This window comes from Camelina sativa, chromosome 6, assembly GCF_000633955.1.
Source record: "Camelina sativa cultivar DH55 chromosome 6, Cs, whole genome shotgun sequence".
Taxonomy (NCBI): domain Eukaryota; kingdom Viridiplantae; phylum Streptophyta; class Magnoliopsida; order Brassicales; family Brassicaceae; genus Camelina; species Camelina sativa.
In genome coordinates, this window is record NC_025690.1 from 572,414 (window position 1) to 587,139 (window position 14,726).

The 14,726-nt window shown below is 39.9% G+C and overlaps 2 protein-coding genes across 6 annotated transcripts in view; both read right to left on the reverse strand.

The window, feature by feature from the left end:
- LOC104789943 (receptor-like kinase TMK3) overlaps positions 1-2,378 on the reverse strand; it is a 4,471-nt gene extending 2,093 nt beyond the window's left edge. The window contains exon 1 of one of the 3 annotated variants that reach the window (XM_019246583.1): positions 704-2,378. In XM_019246583.1, the coding sequence (XP_019102128.1) occupies positions 704-2,081 (1,378 nt within the window). In that variant the 5' untranslated portion in view covers positions 2,082-2,378. Of the gene's footprint in view, positions 1-652 lie in introns of all 3 variants that reach the window. The other 2 variants (XM_019246584.1, XM_010515608.1) reach the window with 2 other exon arrangements.
- Positions 9,168-14,587, reverse strand: LOC104789945 (histidine kinase 4). 3 transcript variants are annotated; one of them, XM_010515609.2, is made up of 11 exons: positions 14,400-14,587; positions 13,147-13,694; positions 12,676-12,912; positions 12,428-12,597; positions 12,072-12,290; positions 11,748-11,986; positions 11,418-11,647; positions 11,241-11,339; positions 10,459-11,162; positions 9,824-10,333; positions 9,168-9,724 (listed from the first exon to the last, which is right to left on the reverse strand). In XM_010515609.2, exons 1-11 carry the CDS (start codon positions 14,431-14,433, stop codon positions 9,487-9,489), a joined length of 3,228 nt encoding a protein of 1,075 aa, XP_010513911.1. In that variant the 5' UTR covers positions 14,434-14,587; the 3' UTR covers positions 9,168-9,486. The 3 variants fall into 3 exon arrangements, with proteins under 3 accessions (XP_010513911.1, XP_010513912.1, XP_010513913.1); XM_010515610.2 differs by having other exon boundaries at positions 13,147-13,699; XM_010515611.2 differs by lacking the exon at positions 14,400-14,587 and adding an exon at positions 13,844-14,234.

Below are 14,726 nucleotides of genomic sequence, written 5' to 3' on the forward strand. Positions count from 1 at the left end.
CGTCTAGTCCAGTCTAGAGGTTTTAGCCCTTGCTCTTTCCAATGAAACAAATGCTCACTCAGTGTCCCCTGCGGCATGTATTCATAGACAAGAAGCCTCTCATTCCCATCAAGGCAGTACCCGAGAAGCGCAACGAGATGACGATGACGCATTTTAGTCAGAACAGTGATCTCAGATTTAAACTCAGCAAGTCCCTTGTCACTCACAACCGAAGACTCCATTCTTTTTACAGCTATTTTTGTTCCATCGTGGAGTTCACCTTTGTAAACTGTCCCAAAACCACCTCTCCCAAGAATATTCTCTTCGCTGAAGTTATTCGTCACATTCCTCAAAACCTGTATCGATATAACCAAGTTCCCAGCTTCCACAACGTGAATATCACTCCCCCCACTTCCACTGTGACTGTAGCTATCACTTCCTCCGCCGCTGTTAAGACTAGAAGCTGCAACAGTGAGTTTAATGTCATCGTTGTCACCCGAATGATGCGGATGAATCACCATGTTGCTGGTTGGACTCTGAACTCTAGCGGGTCGCTTCCTTTTCTTCGCGTAGAGACACACGCCGAGCCCAACCAGACACAATGCACCAACAACTCCACCGACCACAGGAACAATAATCTTGACATTGCTTGATTTCTTAGAAGCTTCACTGCCACCACTTCCTCCTGAAGGTTTATTACCTCCTGGTGAAGCTCCAGAAGAACCACTCGGTCTGCTAGGTCCATCCTTGCCGATGTTAGCATTCCCTTCAATCACCAGATTCACAGTCTCCCTAAACGTTGGCGGTTTTCCATAGATATCGTTGTTAGACACATCAAGTGTCCTAAGCTTAGGCAACGTTGTAAGCTCAGCTGGTATAGGCCCGGAGAGATCATTATCAGAAAGATTGATGGTCTCCAATGAAGTAAGATTGGCTAAACTCGGAGAAATTGTACCAGATAGTTCCTGTTTCCTAAGATTAACCACCGTAATGTTACTTCCAGAACAAGTAATCCCAACCCAATTAACACACGGATCGTTTCCTTTCCAACTATCGGCAAGCTTCACTGGATATCCAAATGATTCAGCTACAGAGAGCAAAATCTCGACACGATGATCACACTGAACACCAGGTGCATCAGTACAAAAACTATTCGTCTTGTTGAATATATCAACACCAACGGATTTGCCAAATAACGGAGTAGGTCCTTGAAACAAGTTATTGGTTAAATTCACACTAACAAGCGTATTCATACGAACCAAAGACTGAGGAACAACACCAGTAAGCTGATTCTCTCTAACATTAAACGAACGGAGAGATAGTAAACCAGAGAGATCAGGAATTGGACCTGAGAAGTCATTTCCTTGAAGAGAAACCTCAACGAGCGAAGTCATGTTACTCAATATCGAGATGGATCCGTTAAGCTTCGAATCACTCATTTGACCATTCAAGAACAGAGACTGAAGCGAAGTACCAGCAAAACTCAGCGGTAACCCTCCCTGTAAACGGTTCTGAGACAATTTAAGATTCGTCAAGCTTGGAAGTGACCGAGAACCGAAGAAATCTGGGATCTCCCCAAAAATGCTGCAGTTGGAGAGTGTAAGATTCTGGAGAGATGTAGCTTCTTTAATGGTATCCGGAATTTGCCAAGGATCCAACAAGGGATTGTTCTCGAGATACACTTCTTGAAGAGAGTTCATACCGGCGAAGAGGTTCTTAGGAACGGAAGTAAAGAGATTGTCGTGTAGGTTAAGCGTCTGTAAACGAGAGAGACCGGAGAGATCAGGAATGGGACCAGAGATTCGATTGAGGAAGAGCTCGAGAATAACCAATTCAGAGAGGTTCTGAAGATCAGGAGGAAGAGTACCAAGGATGCCTTTTTGTTTAAGCTGAATCTTAGTGACACGGTTACTCCCATCGCATTCAACAGAAACCCATTTACAAGGGTTAGGGTTAGACCAATCGACGTCTGATGTGAGATTCAGACTCGATTTGAGTGCTTGCATAGTCGAATCATCGACACCATTCTGAGAAACTGAGAAATTGAGAAAACCCAGTAAAGATATGAAGAAACAGAGGATACCCAGATGAGAAGTCATCATCTTTTCAGTGAGAAAAAAAAATAATCAAAACTTGAGCTTAAAGCAGCCGCCTTTAAGAATTTTGATCTAGGGTTTTAAGGAGGCATTGAGGAAGAAGAAGAAGAAGAAGAAAAGGTTTGCTTTTTTTTTTTTTGTTGTTGTTGGGTAACAGAAGAGAAAGGGAAAGACAAAATTAAGACGATGGAATCGGCGGAGATCGAGGAAGATAGAAGAGAATACAGATAAACTAAAAAAAATATATATATGTAAAGTAAGTTAAAGAAGAAGAAGAAGAAGAAAGGATCATAAAAGCATAACCTTTTGTTTTTGCTCATTCAAAAGTAAATACAAAAATATTTATTCCTTCTTCTTGAGAAAACTAAATTATAAAAAAAAATGGATGAACCATATTTATTATAAAAGCAGAATTTAAGTTTTGCCCTTCTCTTGAGTGTTGTGTGAGACAGAGAGAGAGAGAGAGTAGTATACAGCTGGCTAAGACTGCATAATTAAGTGGTAAAAGACTATTAGTAGAGAAATCAAAGAAAATGAGATTATCACTATGTTTATTATAATTATAACTTTACATACACGGCTAAGAAAATGAGATTATCTACTATGTTTATAATGTTAACAGTCGTTAAGATCTGACAATATTTTGCAATATTCTATTTTAGGTAAATATATTAACAATTGATTGTGTCAAAATTGGTAAGAAGATTTAAAAAAATCTACTGAAGATAAGAAAAGGATATGGTGTTTGATTTTTTTTTTTTTTTCTTACATGTATAATTGAGTCTATTTCGGCATTTATCGGCTAACTGCTAATAATATCGATTTGTCTTTCCTCAAAAAAAAAAATAATAATAATAATAATTCTTGTAATAGATCTTGGATTTTTCTTCACATTATTTCCATTTGCTTTCTATAAAAGAAATATATACTATTATTCCTTTCTTATGAACATTGTGTGACATACTCCTACTACTCTACAATGCGTGAAACTTATCTGTATATACATAAAAATAGCATTTAATACGGTGACGGTGGTGGTGAGGTAATCTAAATTATTTAGAGGTCATCGTAACGTGCTAATGACAGTTTAAGATATAGATACAGCGTTTTTATTTTTAATTAGTGTTTCTTGACTACTCATGAGAGTCACGATTTCGTGAGTAAATGATAATGGTTTTGAATAAGGGAATTAAAATTAAAATAATTAAAAGAGTGATTTATGCATGGTCTTTACTCTTTAATCTTGTAATTTGACCAACACCAACAAGATAAGATAAATGCGAATTTGCAGTCCCGACAAAAAAGTTTTTAACTGTTAGAGACAGACGCCGTGATATCCGGAGCCTATTAGCCACACATTCTCTTCGATTCGGCTGATTTTTTAACGGTTGTTCTGACGCCGTTTACTATTTTTTTGTCTTTTTTTTTTTTGTCTTTTAACGCCGTTTACTTTTTTCATTATTAATGTTCGTTAGGTTCGGAGTTATTAATTTATTTACTTTACTTACCAGTTTTCACACTAATCTAGAACTATTCTTTTCTTATGGTATTGAATGTCTGTTTCGTAATTCACTAAATAATATTTTTTTAAAAATACAAATACAATACGACATTTATAAATACTAGTAGTAGATGAAAGTAGCTAAGATGAGTGTGTATTATAGTATGTACATACGCAACAACCATAATTTAAACTGGCACGAAATGTAGGTCGAACACTTCTATTGTTTAAGGTATCAACAAACAAGATATTACGTGACAACAACAACTAGTCCACTCCACATTGTGTTCGCTGCTGCTGCGGTCACACATCAACCACATTTATTTCTTCACTTCTTTTTTCTCATTTCAATTCAATCATCTGAAATTCTCAAATAAATATGTATAATCAGATATTTTTTGATTATGCTGCACTTGGACAAGTCCCTACTACTTCTTCACATCCTTATCGCTCAATTGGTTATAGACGATTAGTCTTTTATCACACAAAAACAACAACAACAAAAACAGACTAATGTGGATTTGTAATGGTCGGATCCCCACATGCTTGTCCAAATCACTTGATGTGCTCTCATGGGTACAAATTACAATCGAGATTCTTCCAAAATTTCCGGTTAAATTCAATAAAGATTGAATCGACATTTCCGGTTTATCTCCTTTAGATGTGTTGAATTGAAGACTTTGATTGTCTTTGGTTATCTCACTCGGTTTAATGAGATCGGAGTACCAGAAGTTGAGTAAAACTTTTAAGCATTTGTTCTGTTTCGTCGGTTTGAAAGAAGCTCAAGTCAAGAGACTCAGAGAACTAATGAAGTGGCAGTTGCAATATCTTAAAGGCGGTTAGAGATGCCATGCGATGTCGACTAAGTCAGTTACAAGTGGGAGTGAGTATATTAGCAATGAGATTCAGGTTGCTATCAAGAGAGTCCTCGATCTCTTTGTCTGTTCGTCGTTCCATCGAGATTATGTGAGGTTTCTTGAGTGCAATTTGGTTTGTTAAACGACCTCAAAGGTGAACTGAAATCGTCTAGTCTCAGGTTAATGTTATAAAATTACACGAAACTGATGTTTAAACGACATACCAAATCCGATACAATACAATGTAAGATGTTGTATTGTATATATACAAGAGTGATTACATGAACATATATATACAGAACTCGAGAGAGAGACCCTAGGTTAAGTAAGTATAGAAAGTAATGAGAGAAGGAAAGAATATATTGCAGTGGTAATGACTGAAGATGTCGTATCCTTGATAGTGATGATTGAAGATGTCGTATCCTTAACATCCCCCCTCAAGATGGAGGGGCTGATGTCACTCCTATCTTGGACCGTAGTTCAAGAAACTGTTGGCGAGATAGTGACTTTGTTAAGGCATCAGCAAGCTGGTCGGTTGTGTGTACGTGAGCCACATGAAGTATGCCATTTTGGACATGTCCTCTAACAAAATGATAGTCGATAGCAATGTGCTTCATACGAGAGTGAAAGACAGGATTGGCACAAAGAAATGTAGCTCCAACATTGTCGCAATAGATAATTGGTGGGACTGGGCTATGTAAACCAAGTTCAGTGAGGAGACTACATATCCACCATAACTCAGATGTTGTATTAGCCACTGCCCTGTATTCTGCCTCGGTCGATGATCTGGCCACACTATTCTGCTTCTTGGCAGACCATGAGATGGGGTTGCGTCCAAGGTAGACAATATACGCATTGGTGGAGACATAATCATGAGAGTCTCCAGCCCAATCAGCATCAGAATACGCATGTAATGAAAGAGGAGACGTAGCCGAGAAGTAAATGTCGTGTGTTGGTGTGTCGGCGAGATAGCGAAGAATCCGTTTGACCGCCTGCCAATGAAAATTTGTAGGCCAGTGCATAAATTGAGAGAGGCGGTTGACTGCATACGCAATGTCAAGACGGGTGAATGCCAGATATTAAAGACTCCCAACCAGTTTACGATAAGATGTCGGATCAGATAGTGTGATGCCCGTGGTGAGGGTGAGCTTCGGAGAAGAGGCCATCGGTGTAGATACTGCATTTGCATCGGTCATGTTGTACTGATGGAGCAGATCAACAATGTATTTACGTTGAGAGAGGTGGAGCCCTTTTGGTGTTCGATGTACTTCAAGGCCAAGGAAGTAGTTGAGGTCTTCAAGGCCCTTAACAGAGAAACGATCAGTCAGTAGGGTGAGGATGCGACTGATGTCAACTTCATTGCTACCTGTGACAAGTATGTCATCGACATAGACAAGGAGATAAAGATAGTTTTTGCCATTTTGAAGCACAAACAGAGATGTATCCGCCAAGGAGTTCACAAAACCAATAATGATCAAATAATGCTTTAGCTCAGTATACCAGGCCCGAGGTGCCTGTTTTAACCCATATATGGCTTTGCGGAGTCGACATACATGATCTGGGAAATCAGAATTGACGAAGCCAGGAGGTTGCTCCATATAAACTTCCTCATCGAGTGTACCTTGAAGAAAAGCATTGTTTACGTCAAGCTGCTTGATTGGCCAAGCTCTAGCAACCGCAACGTCAATGACAAGTCTGATGGTGGTTGACTTAATCACTGGACTGAAGGTCTCAGTATAATCACGACCAAGTTGTTGCGAGTATCCCTTTGCTACTAGCCTGGCCTTACACCTGCAAAGAGAGCCATTAGACAAAAACTTATTCTTAAACAACCATTTTGAACCAACCACATTAAAATGAGGCTGTCGTGGGACAAGGTCTAAGGTTTGATTTTGAGCAAATGCATTTATCTCGGTGGACATGGCTCCTTGCCATCGGCGGTCTTTTAGTGTCTGGTTCACGGTGGTAGGTTCAGGTGGGATGTGTTTGGACAGGGCTACGGAGAGATTTAATTTTGCTTTAGGTTTCGTGATATTGTTTTTCCGACGAGTTTGCATTGGATGTTGATTGTCGGCATTAGTGTTCTGACGAGGTGGAGGATTGGGTCGATTTTGTGAACGTTGTGAATTTGGGTTTAGTAGTTGTGGTTGTGGATTTGGGTTTAGTGTTTGTGGTTGTGGATTTGGGTTTAGTGTTTGGGATTGCGATGTGGGCTTTGATGGAGGTTGTTGGGCCTTAGATGTTGGGTGTCTTCTAGTATATTGTTTTAGTTGGGCCGGTTGTTGGGTTTCGTTTGGTTGAGAAGGTCCAGCTTCTGGAACTCTACCACGATCCAAGTCTTCATTCTCCATGGTCACTGTCGGGGGAAGATCGGAGCTCAAGGGTCCGGAGGGAGGTGGTGATACGAGTGGCGAAGTCGGCTGAGACGCGAGTGTTGCTGGTGGCGGAGGTGGTTGTGGGACAGTGGAAGGCGGGGTTGGGTGTGGCACGAGATTGATTATGCTGGGTGAAGGTATAAGTACCGCAACAGGATTCACGAATGAGGATGAAGGGGATTCGGCGGTGGCGTTGATTGGAGGAGGAGAAACCGGAGACAAAAATGGGAAGCTCCGTTCATCAAAGCGAACATGTCGAGACACATATATTCGGCCAGAAGCAGGTTGGAGGCATATATACGCGCTTTCTGTTAGCGAATAACCCAAGAAGACACACGATGTAGAGCGGTTTTCCAGTTTGTGCTTGGTGCAAGGTCGCAGCCTCGGAAAGCAGAGGCACCCAAATACTCGAAGTTTAGTGTAATTTGGGACCTTATCAAACAGTTTCTTCAATGGAGTCTCCATGTTGAGTACCGGTGTAGGGAGGCGGTTGATGAGATAGACGGCAGCAGCAAATGCATAAGTCCAATACGAGTTTGGCATTCCTGCGTGTGTGAGAAGAGACAGACCCGTTTCAACGATGTGGTGATGTTTCCTTTGTGTTCTGGAGTGTGAGGCCGAGTGGTGAGATGCGTAATGCCAGCACTGGATAGAAATGATTTAAGAGCAATGAATTCTCCACCATTATCAGTGTAGAGAGTGCCAATCCGTTTGCTGAAGTGATTTTCAACAAGCACTTTGAAGGTGATAAATGTGTCACAAACTTTAGACTTTGTCTTGAGCAGATAGATCCAGGTATAGCGGGTATAATGATCAACGAGGACAAGGTAATATTTAAAATTTTCAATGGAGAGGATGGGAGAGGTCCAGACATCAGAAAATATAATTTCAAGTGGTTGATTAGAGACAATGGAGGTTTGAGAAAAAGGTAGCTTGTGGCTTTTATTGATAGCACAATCAGTGCACAACATGGTTTGTGCATCTCATTGTAGATAAGGAAGAGAGAAAGTTGAAACAACTGTTTTGAGAATAGAATTGATGGGTGGCCTAAGCGAGAGTGCCAGTCTCTTAATGATGGGTTGGAGGATGATGGTGATGCAAAGAAGGATTTGATGACGGAAGGAGAAACCGGCCACTCGTAAAGCTCCCCTCTAGTTCTCCCTTGGAGTAACGGGACCCCCGAGATCAGATCCTTCACCTAAAAGTAAGCAGTGAAAAATTCAACAGACCCATATTGATTGGGTTGTTGGAGCCGTGAGCAGCGTTTGGCACTATGACCAAACAATCCGCATATTTGGCACTTGCCTTGGTATCCTCTTGTCATGCGGTTTTCTTGTCGTGAATGTTGTTTGTTGTTGTTCCAGGGCTGATTTGGACGAGAGAATGGTTTTCCGGAGTTATGTGAGCAAGTAGTAGCAACATGAGCAGAGGTTGGACCGGAGGTCGTGTTGGAGAGAGCCATGACCAGGAGTTTTGCTTCCTTATTGATGAGCTTTTCATGAACTTTAAGGATGGATGGTGGTGTCTCACGGCCTTCCACTTGATCGATGATAGATTTGTAATCTTCAGGGAGACCACCAAAGATAAACTCAAGTTGTTCTTCGAGAGCAAGGGGCTTACCAAGAAGAGTCAGTTGATCAAACCTTGTTGTGAGGGACTGCATGTAATCGTCAACGGTTTTGTCTCCTTTGAAGGCTTGCTTGAGTTGTAGTCGGATTTGCTGGATGTGTCCCCAGCTTGGATTGGCATAGGTGGTGGAGATGGGTTTCCACATTTCAGCAGCAGATTTGGTCTTGGAGACCAGCGGTTGCAGAGCGGGAGAGAGAGTACCAAGGAGACCGCTGTATATGAGCTTGTCTTGTCTTCTCCACTTCGCATACTCTGGATTTGGTGTTGGCGGATTGGTAGCAGTGAGCATCTGATCCGGTGGGACAGAGGAGCCGTCAACGAACCCAGCAAGATCATACCCGTCGAGAAGAGAATGAACCTGGAGGCTCCAAGTCATGTAATTTGTAGAGGAGAGCTTGGTGATATTCATCATGTTGATGTTGAGAACACCTTGTGTTGTGTCAACAACTTCAGCAGTGGCAGCCATGAAGAAATGAAGAAAAGAAAGGGGTGGAACAAGAGGAGAAGAGACATGATCAGAGATCTAAGATCAAAGAACAGAGGAGAAGGCGACTGCGAGAGAAGAGAAAAAAATAGGGTATCGATTAGCTCTGATACCATGTAAGATGTTGTATTGTATATCTACAAGAGTGATTACATGAGCATATATATACAGAACTCGAGAGAGAGACCCTAGGTTAAGTAAGTATAGAAAATAATGAGAGAAGGAAAGAATATATTGCAGTGGTAATGACTGAAGATGTCGTATCCTTGATAGTGATGATTGAAGAGGTTGTATCCTTAACATACAGACCCATTCCTGTGGAATTAATACTTAGGCTAAGATCAACACTGAACCGTCGAAAAGTTGTCATTAAACAACATACTTACTTGCCATACCAAGCTACATTACTTAGAAAAAGAAGAAGAAAACACCTTACAAAATCTCTGGACTGTGAACCTATATGTACAGCAACCAAAATGCATATATATCCCAATCAATCAGCAGAATAAGTCCATTCTCCGGCTCCAGAGAGACAAAAAAAAAAAGACTCGCCGGAAGATTTGGATTATGAAGAAGAAGAATCTGAGATTGGATTAGGTTTGAATGATTTGGCAACGGATTTATAAAGATTCTCTTCTTCAAAAGGTTTTGAGACATAACCATCCATCCCACTCTTCAGACATTCTTCGTAGGTTGCATGAATCACATCCGCGGTCATCGCCAGAATCGGTAAATGCCACTCGAGCTTCGTCTTCTCTTTTGCTTCCTTCTCCATCATCCTTATCTGCCGAGTTGCTTCAAATCTGATAACCAAAACAAAAAAGATAACAACCAAAATCCAAATCAAACTAAATTAACGTTATAATTTAGGCGGCAAACTAAATACGGTTATAGTTAGTTACCCGTCCATCTGTGGCATTTGAATATCCATGAAGCAAGCATCAAAACTGTGTGGAATCTGAAGCAAACCCAAAGCAACTTGACCACTCTCTGCACAAACTACCTCAGCTCCAAATTTCTTGAGAGCTCCTGCAGCTACTCTCCGGTTTACTATATTATCATCAACCACAAGAATCTTTTTCCCTGTAAGCAAGCTTTTGAGTGTTGCCGGAGATGATCCCTCAGGATGTTGTTGTCTCGTCTTTCTCAGCTCGAGAACTTGTTGAAGACACGCGCCGATCATGCTTGCTCTTAACGGTTTCATTATTACCGTATCTGCAAACCCTGCTGCTTTAGCTCTGTCGAATTCTGAATTTGTAATGTTTGTTGCGAATAGAGCTAGTTTTGGTGACTTGTGTTGAACGTTTCCATTACTTCTTGAATTCAATACACGCATCTCTGAGTCTATATCTTCAGTTGAAATCCATGAATCTTTCTCTACTAAGATCATATCCAGTTGCGGTTTTGTTGTCCTGTGAAAGGCAAAAAACGAGTTATTCTAGTAGTTGGCATATATAAAAACTGATCTGTTACCAATTTTGTTATACCAAACAGAAACAAAAAGAAAACGTAATTATTTAAGCTTTCAATGTTTTACCCGGATGGGAGAGGAGAACCGTTTCTTCCAAAGGCAGTAGCCGCAACAACAGCGGTTTTGAGACTTGTCACAACATCGACATTGATTCCAAGTCTTTTCATATGGTATTTAGTCACGGCAGCTCTAACGGGCTTAGCATCAACAACTAAAGCTCTCATTCCTTTAAAAGTAGAAGGCAAGTGCTCAACGTTAGGTTTCTTCAAATGGTTAACCGCACTGCATTTATCGCATTTCTCTAACACAGCCGTGAACCAGAACGTGCTTCCAATGTGAGGTCGGCTTATGAAACTTATCTGACCGCGCATAAGTTCAACAAGGCACTTGCTTATACTCAAACCAATCCCAGTACCTCCATAATTTCTTGAAGTTGAACTATCCGCTTGCATAAACGGCATAAAAACACGGCCTTGCGCAGCTAAAGGGATTCCAATACCTGTGTCTTCAATCGAAACCATAAGCCTAACATTGCTGGAAATGTCAAAGTCTGATAACAACTGCTCCTCGGAGACCAAGTGCTTGAATGAATCCCAACTATTCCGACCATCAGCAGCTTCGTAACCGCTCAATGTGTTGTAACTTGACGGTTTAGAGGCAACGATCATTTCTTCTGACACTCCTCCATTCAATGCAGTTTTTGGTTCAGCTTCATCTTTAGATTGTTCCGCAAGATGAACTTTAACAAAGATATGTCCTTTCTCTGTGAACTATCAAAAAGACAACATCTTGATCAAACAAGAATCCAATATCGATGAGAAACGAAAACATGGGATAAAAGAACTAACTTTAACCGAGTTTCCAACAAGGTTTATGATTATCTGTCTGAACCTCCCTGAATCTCCTTTGACTATCTCCGGTACTCTGTCTGAAACGAAAACCGCAAGCTGCCAAATTCGAAATCAAGAAATCAGCAGCAACAACTTCAAAGGGATGTATCTTTATTCCTCGGAATTGAAACTCACCTCAATGCCTTTGTTCCGTGACTCCTCAGAGAAAAGAGAAAGGACATCATCTAGTATTGAACGGATATCGAAAGGTACAGATTCTAGTTCCAGCTTTCCAGCTTCAATCTTGGCACGATCAAGAACTTCATTTATCAACGCAATCAATGCTTTGCCACATACTTGAGCGGTTTGAGCGTAGTCTCTCTGTGTTGAGCTAAGTTCTGTATCTAGCAGCATAGCAAGCATTCCTGCAGAAAGAAAAAATGACAAAAACAAGAATCTGTGAGTCAGTTTGAGAAACTAAAGATGAAGGGAAACAGTCCTGAAACTTGTTTGAAGATATAGTACCGAGAATGCCATTCATTGGTGTCCTGATCTCGTGAGACACGGTGGCAAGAAACTGCGATTTAGCGACATCAGCAGCTTCTGCTCGGACTTTAAGCTCTTGCATTTCATGGAAATCGTCTTCGACTTTTACTATGTGCATAGCTGCACCATACAGTATATAACCCACCAAGAAACCAATCGCAAAGAACAATGGCACAGTTGTGAGAACATTCAATGGTATCGGTGCCTTTTGGTGGTACCTGCACTCGAAATTGTTCAAACAAGAAATCAATCAGGTTTTAGATATCAGAAAGTATTTTAGTTAAAAGATCTTATGTTTGGTACCTGCATATCATCTTATGTTTCCTGAAGGGGTCTCCGAAATCAAGCTTACTCTCATGAGAGAGAGATGTGTCGCCTTCTTCATCTTGATTGCCGTACATGACAAGTGGATCTGATGCATTGGTGATATCATACACATGCACAACTATTGCTTGGTTACCAGCAAGCTGACCAAGTAAATTCTCGACTAGAGACTCCACATCAAACGCACCACCAAGGTACCTGCATTTCAAATTCAAGCATCAATCTTCACATGATCACACACATAAACTAATCTTGAAATCTCTAAATTTCATTTTACTTGATCACAGGCAAAACTAATCTTTCAATCTCAAAAAATTTGCTTCTTATAACTTTACCCTGCAGTGGCTGCAATACGCTCTTGGACAGTTGGGTTTTCAGGAAGAGAAGACTTGTAGACAGGGAACGTCAACACAACTCCAAGATGGTGAGTTTCCAACAATCTAAAAGGGCTTGTCAAGACAGCTTTTCCAGTTTCTCTAGCTCGCAAAATGTTCTCACGATCCTCCTGCATAGAAAAAGCTAAATTTAAGCATGTAGGTGGATACAGAACTAAAATATCAAAACCAGAAAGTGTTTTTATTACCTCGCCTGACATCATATCGAGTGACTCAAGGTAAGAGACACTATCTTGAGAGAATATGACAGGAGCATACTCGTCCCTAACCGGTGAAGGCTCTCCTCTGTCCATTGTCTTTATAACCCAATCGTGCTGCCTCTCAAACATCTCCCTCTCAGAATTCTCAACTTTTTCAGCGTAAGCCACCCCACTTAGCAACGGTCTCTCAAATGCTGTTCTTGCTGTGTATTCCGCAAACGTCTCCTGCAAAATTTCACCACAAACCACAGAGTATTAAAGATCCATAAATTTCCGTATCCTCTGACAATCAAAACAAAGAAACAAAATTTACCTTCATTTACTCAATAACCTAGCTTAAAAGAGTAAATTCAAAGACTTCTGGTTCCAATGAAAAAGTCAACTTTGCATTTATGAATCTACCAACTCCAAAAAGTTTCCCCAAAGCTTTTATGCTTTTTACTAAACTCACACACTAACCTGATCAATTGCAGATGGATTCTTGTGGTAATGAAAAGTAGAGACGAGAATAGCCAAAGCATGAACATGATTAACACTAACACTAAACTGATCCTGCAACATTCTAGCTCTTTGATCACACATGCCAACCAAAACCTCTTCTCTTCTAATCTTGTTAGCATCATCCATCCACTGATAAATCCCACGGCTTATAAACCCAACAATGATGATCCACAGAATCAAAGCTTTAGGTAGCAATGCTCGATGCTCTTGTATGAAAGTTGACCCCTTTTTATTACCCATTTGATCGTTATTACTATTATTCATCTTCACCGCCACCGAGTGCTGAAGCTGTTGTTGCTGCTGCATCTTGGCAAAACCCATCAACCCAGAACGCCAAAAATCGATTTTTCTCGGCTTGTCAGTCGAATTCAGAGCACCACCCAGTTGATAAAAATCGCTGCTTTTCAATTCCTCCGGTGCTTGGGAATCAGAAATTTCAATCCTTGGTGGCTCTTCTTCTTCTGGGTTTTCTAATTCTTGATGATTGTTGAGTGCCCAGTTCATATCTGAGCTACAACAACAACAGAGAAAAAAAACGTCTTAGCCAACAACAATGGTTGAAAACAAAGAAAGTTAGAGCCTTTTTGTTGCATTCATTCATATAAACATAATTAAAAAGGCATGCGTAGTGTTTGTTTATGATTAAGAATTTTACCATCTACATTGCTTTGCGTGAATCTTTTCAATAGATTACTACTATATAAAAACAAAAACCCTAGAAACCTGTACACGAAAAAGGACAGTTTTTTGCAAATTCAAGAACAAAAGAGAGAGAGAGAAAAAAAAAAAAAAAATCAAAGCTTTCTCAAACGCAGGGCTCTCAAAAGAAGCAACTTTGCTCAGTTTCCGAAGGTTTCTTTCTTTCTTGCAGAGAAGAATTGAATTAAAAAAATGTTTTGTCACTAATTATTGTCAGAGAAATTAATAATAGTACTAAAAAAACACACTAATCATAAGCTCTTTACAGGCGTGAATGTTATTATTGTTGTTTCTTCTCGGAACAAAGAACACAGCTATGTTCACTGTCTCAAAATCCAACAATTAAAAAAAAAAAAAATTGAAGCTTTGACCAAAGAACACACACAGAGAACACACAAACACCAGAAGAACAAACAACGAAGCACACAACAACAACTTAAAAAAAAAAAAAAAAAAAAACCGAAATTTTCGTTAAACGCACATGGAGAGAAAAATAATTAATTTTTCATTACCTGTAATGAGTTGGGAAAGGATTGAACATTGCATTATTAAAACCTTAAATCTCTTCTTCTCATCACTTTTTTGAAAACAGATTCAATTGTATTCCATTTTTTTTTTCTTTCTTCAAGCTCTTTTCTTTCCTCTTCTGTGAAAGTTTATATTTTCTTTATATAAAATATATAATGAGATTTTATTGCTTTTAAAAGTAAGTTAAAAAAAAAAAAAAAAAAAAAAAAAAAAACAAGCACTCCACAATAGTTGTGGTGCGGTGAATACTTCCATCTTAAGAATTACCAATTAAAAAACCAAAAAAACCAAAAAAAAAAAGAAGAAGAAAT

What these genes read in the sequence shown, in the direction of transcription:
- LOC104789945 (XM_010515609.2), bottom strand. Translation starts at nt 14,433, where the DNA reads ATGCAATGTTCAATCCTTTCCCAACTCATTACAG. An exon ending in ATCCATCTGCAATTGATCAG is followed by an intron (nt 12,913 to 13,146) that starts GTTAGTGTGTGA and finishes GAAATTTTGCAG; the next exon opens with GAGACGTTTGCGGAATACAC. An exon ending in TCGATATGATGTCAGGCGAG is followed by an intron (nt 12,598 to 12,675) that starts GTAATAAAAACA and finishes TTTTCTATGCAG; the next exon opens with GAGGATCGTGAGAACATTTT.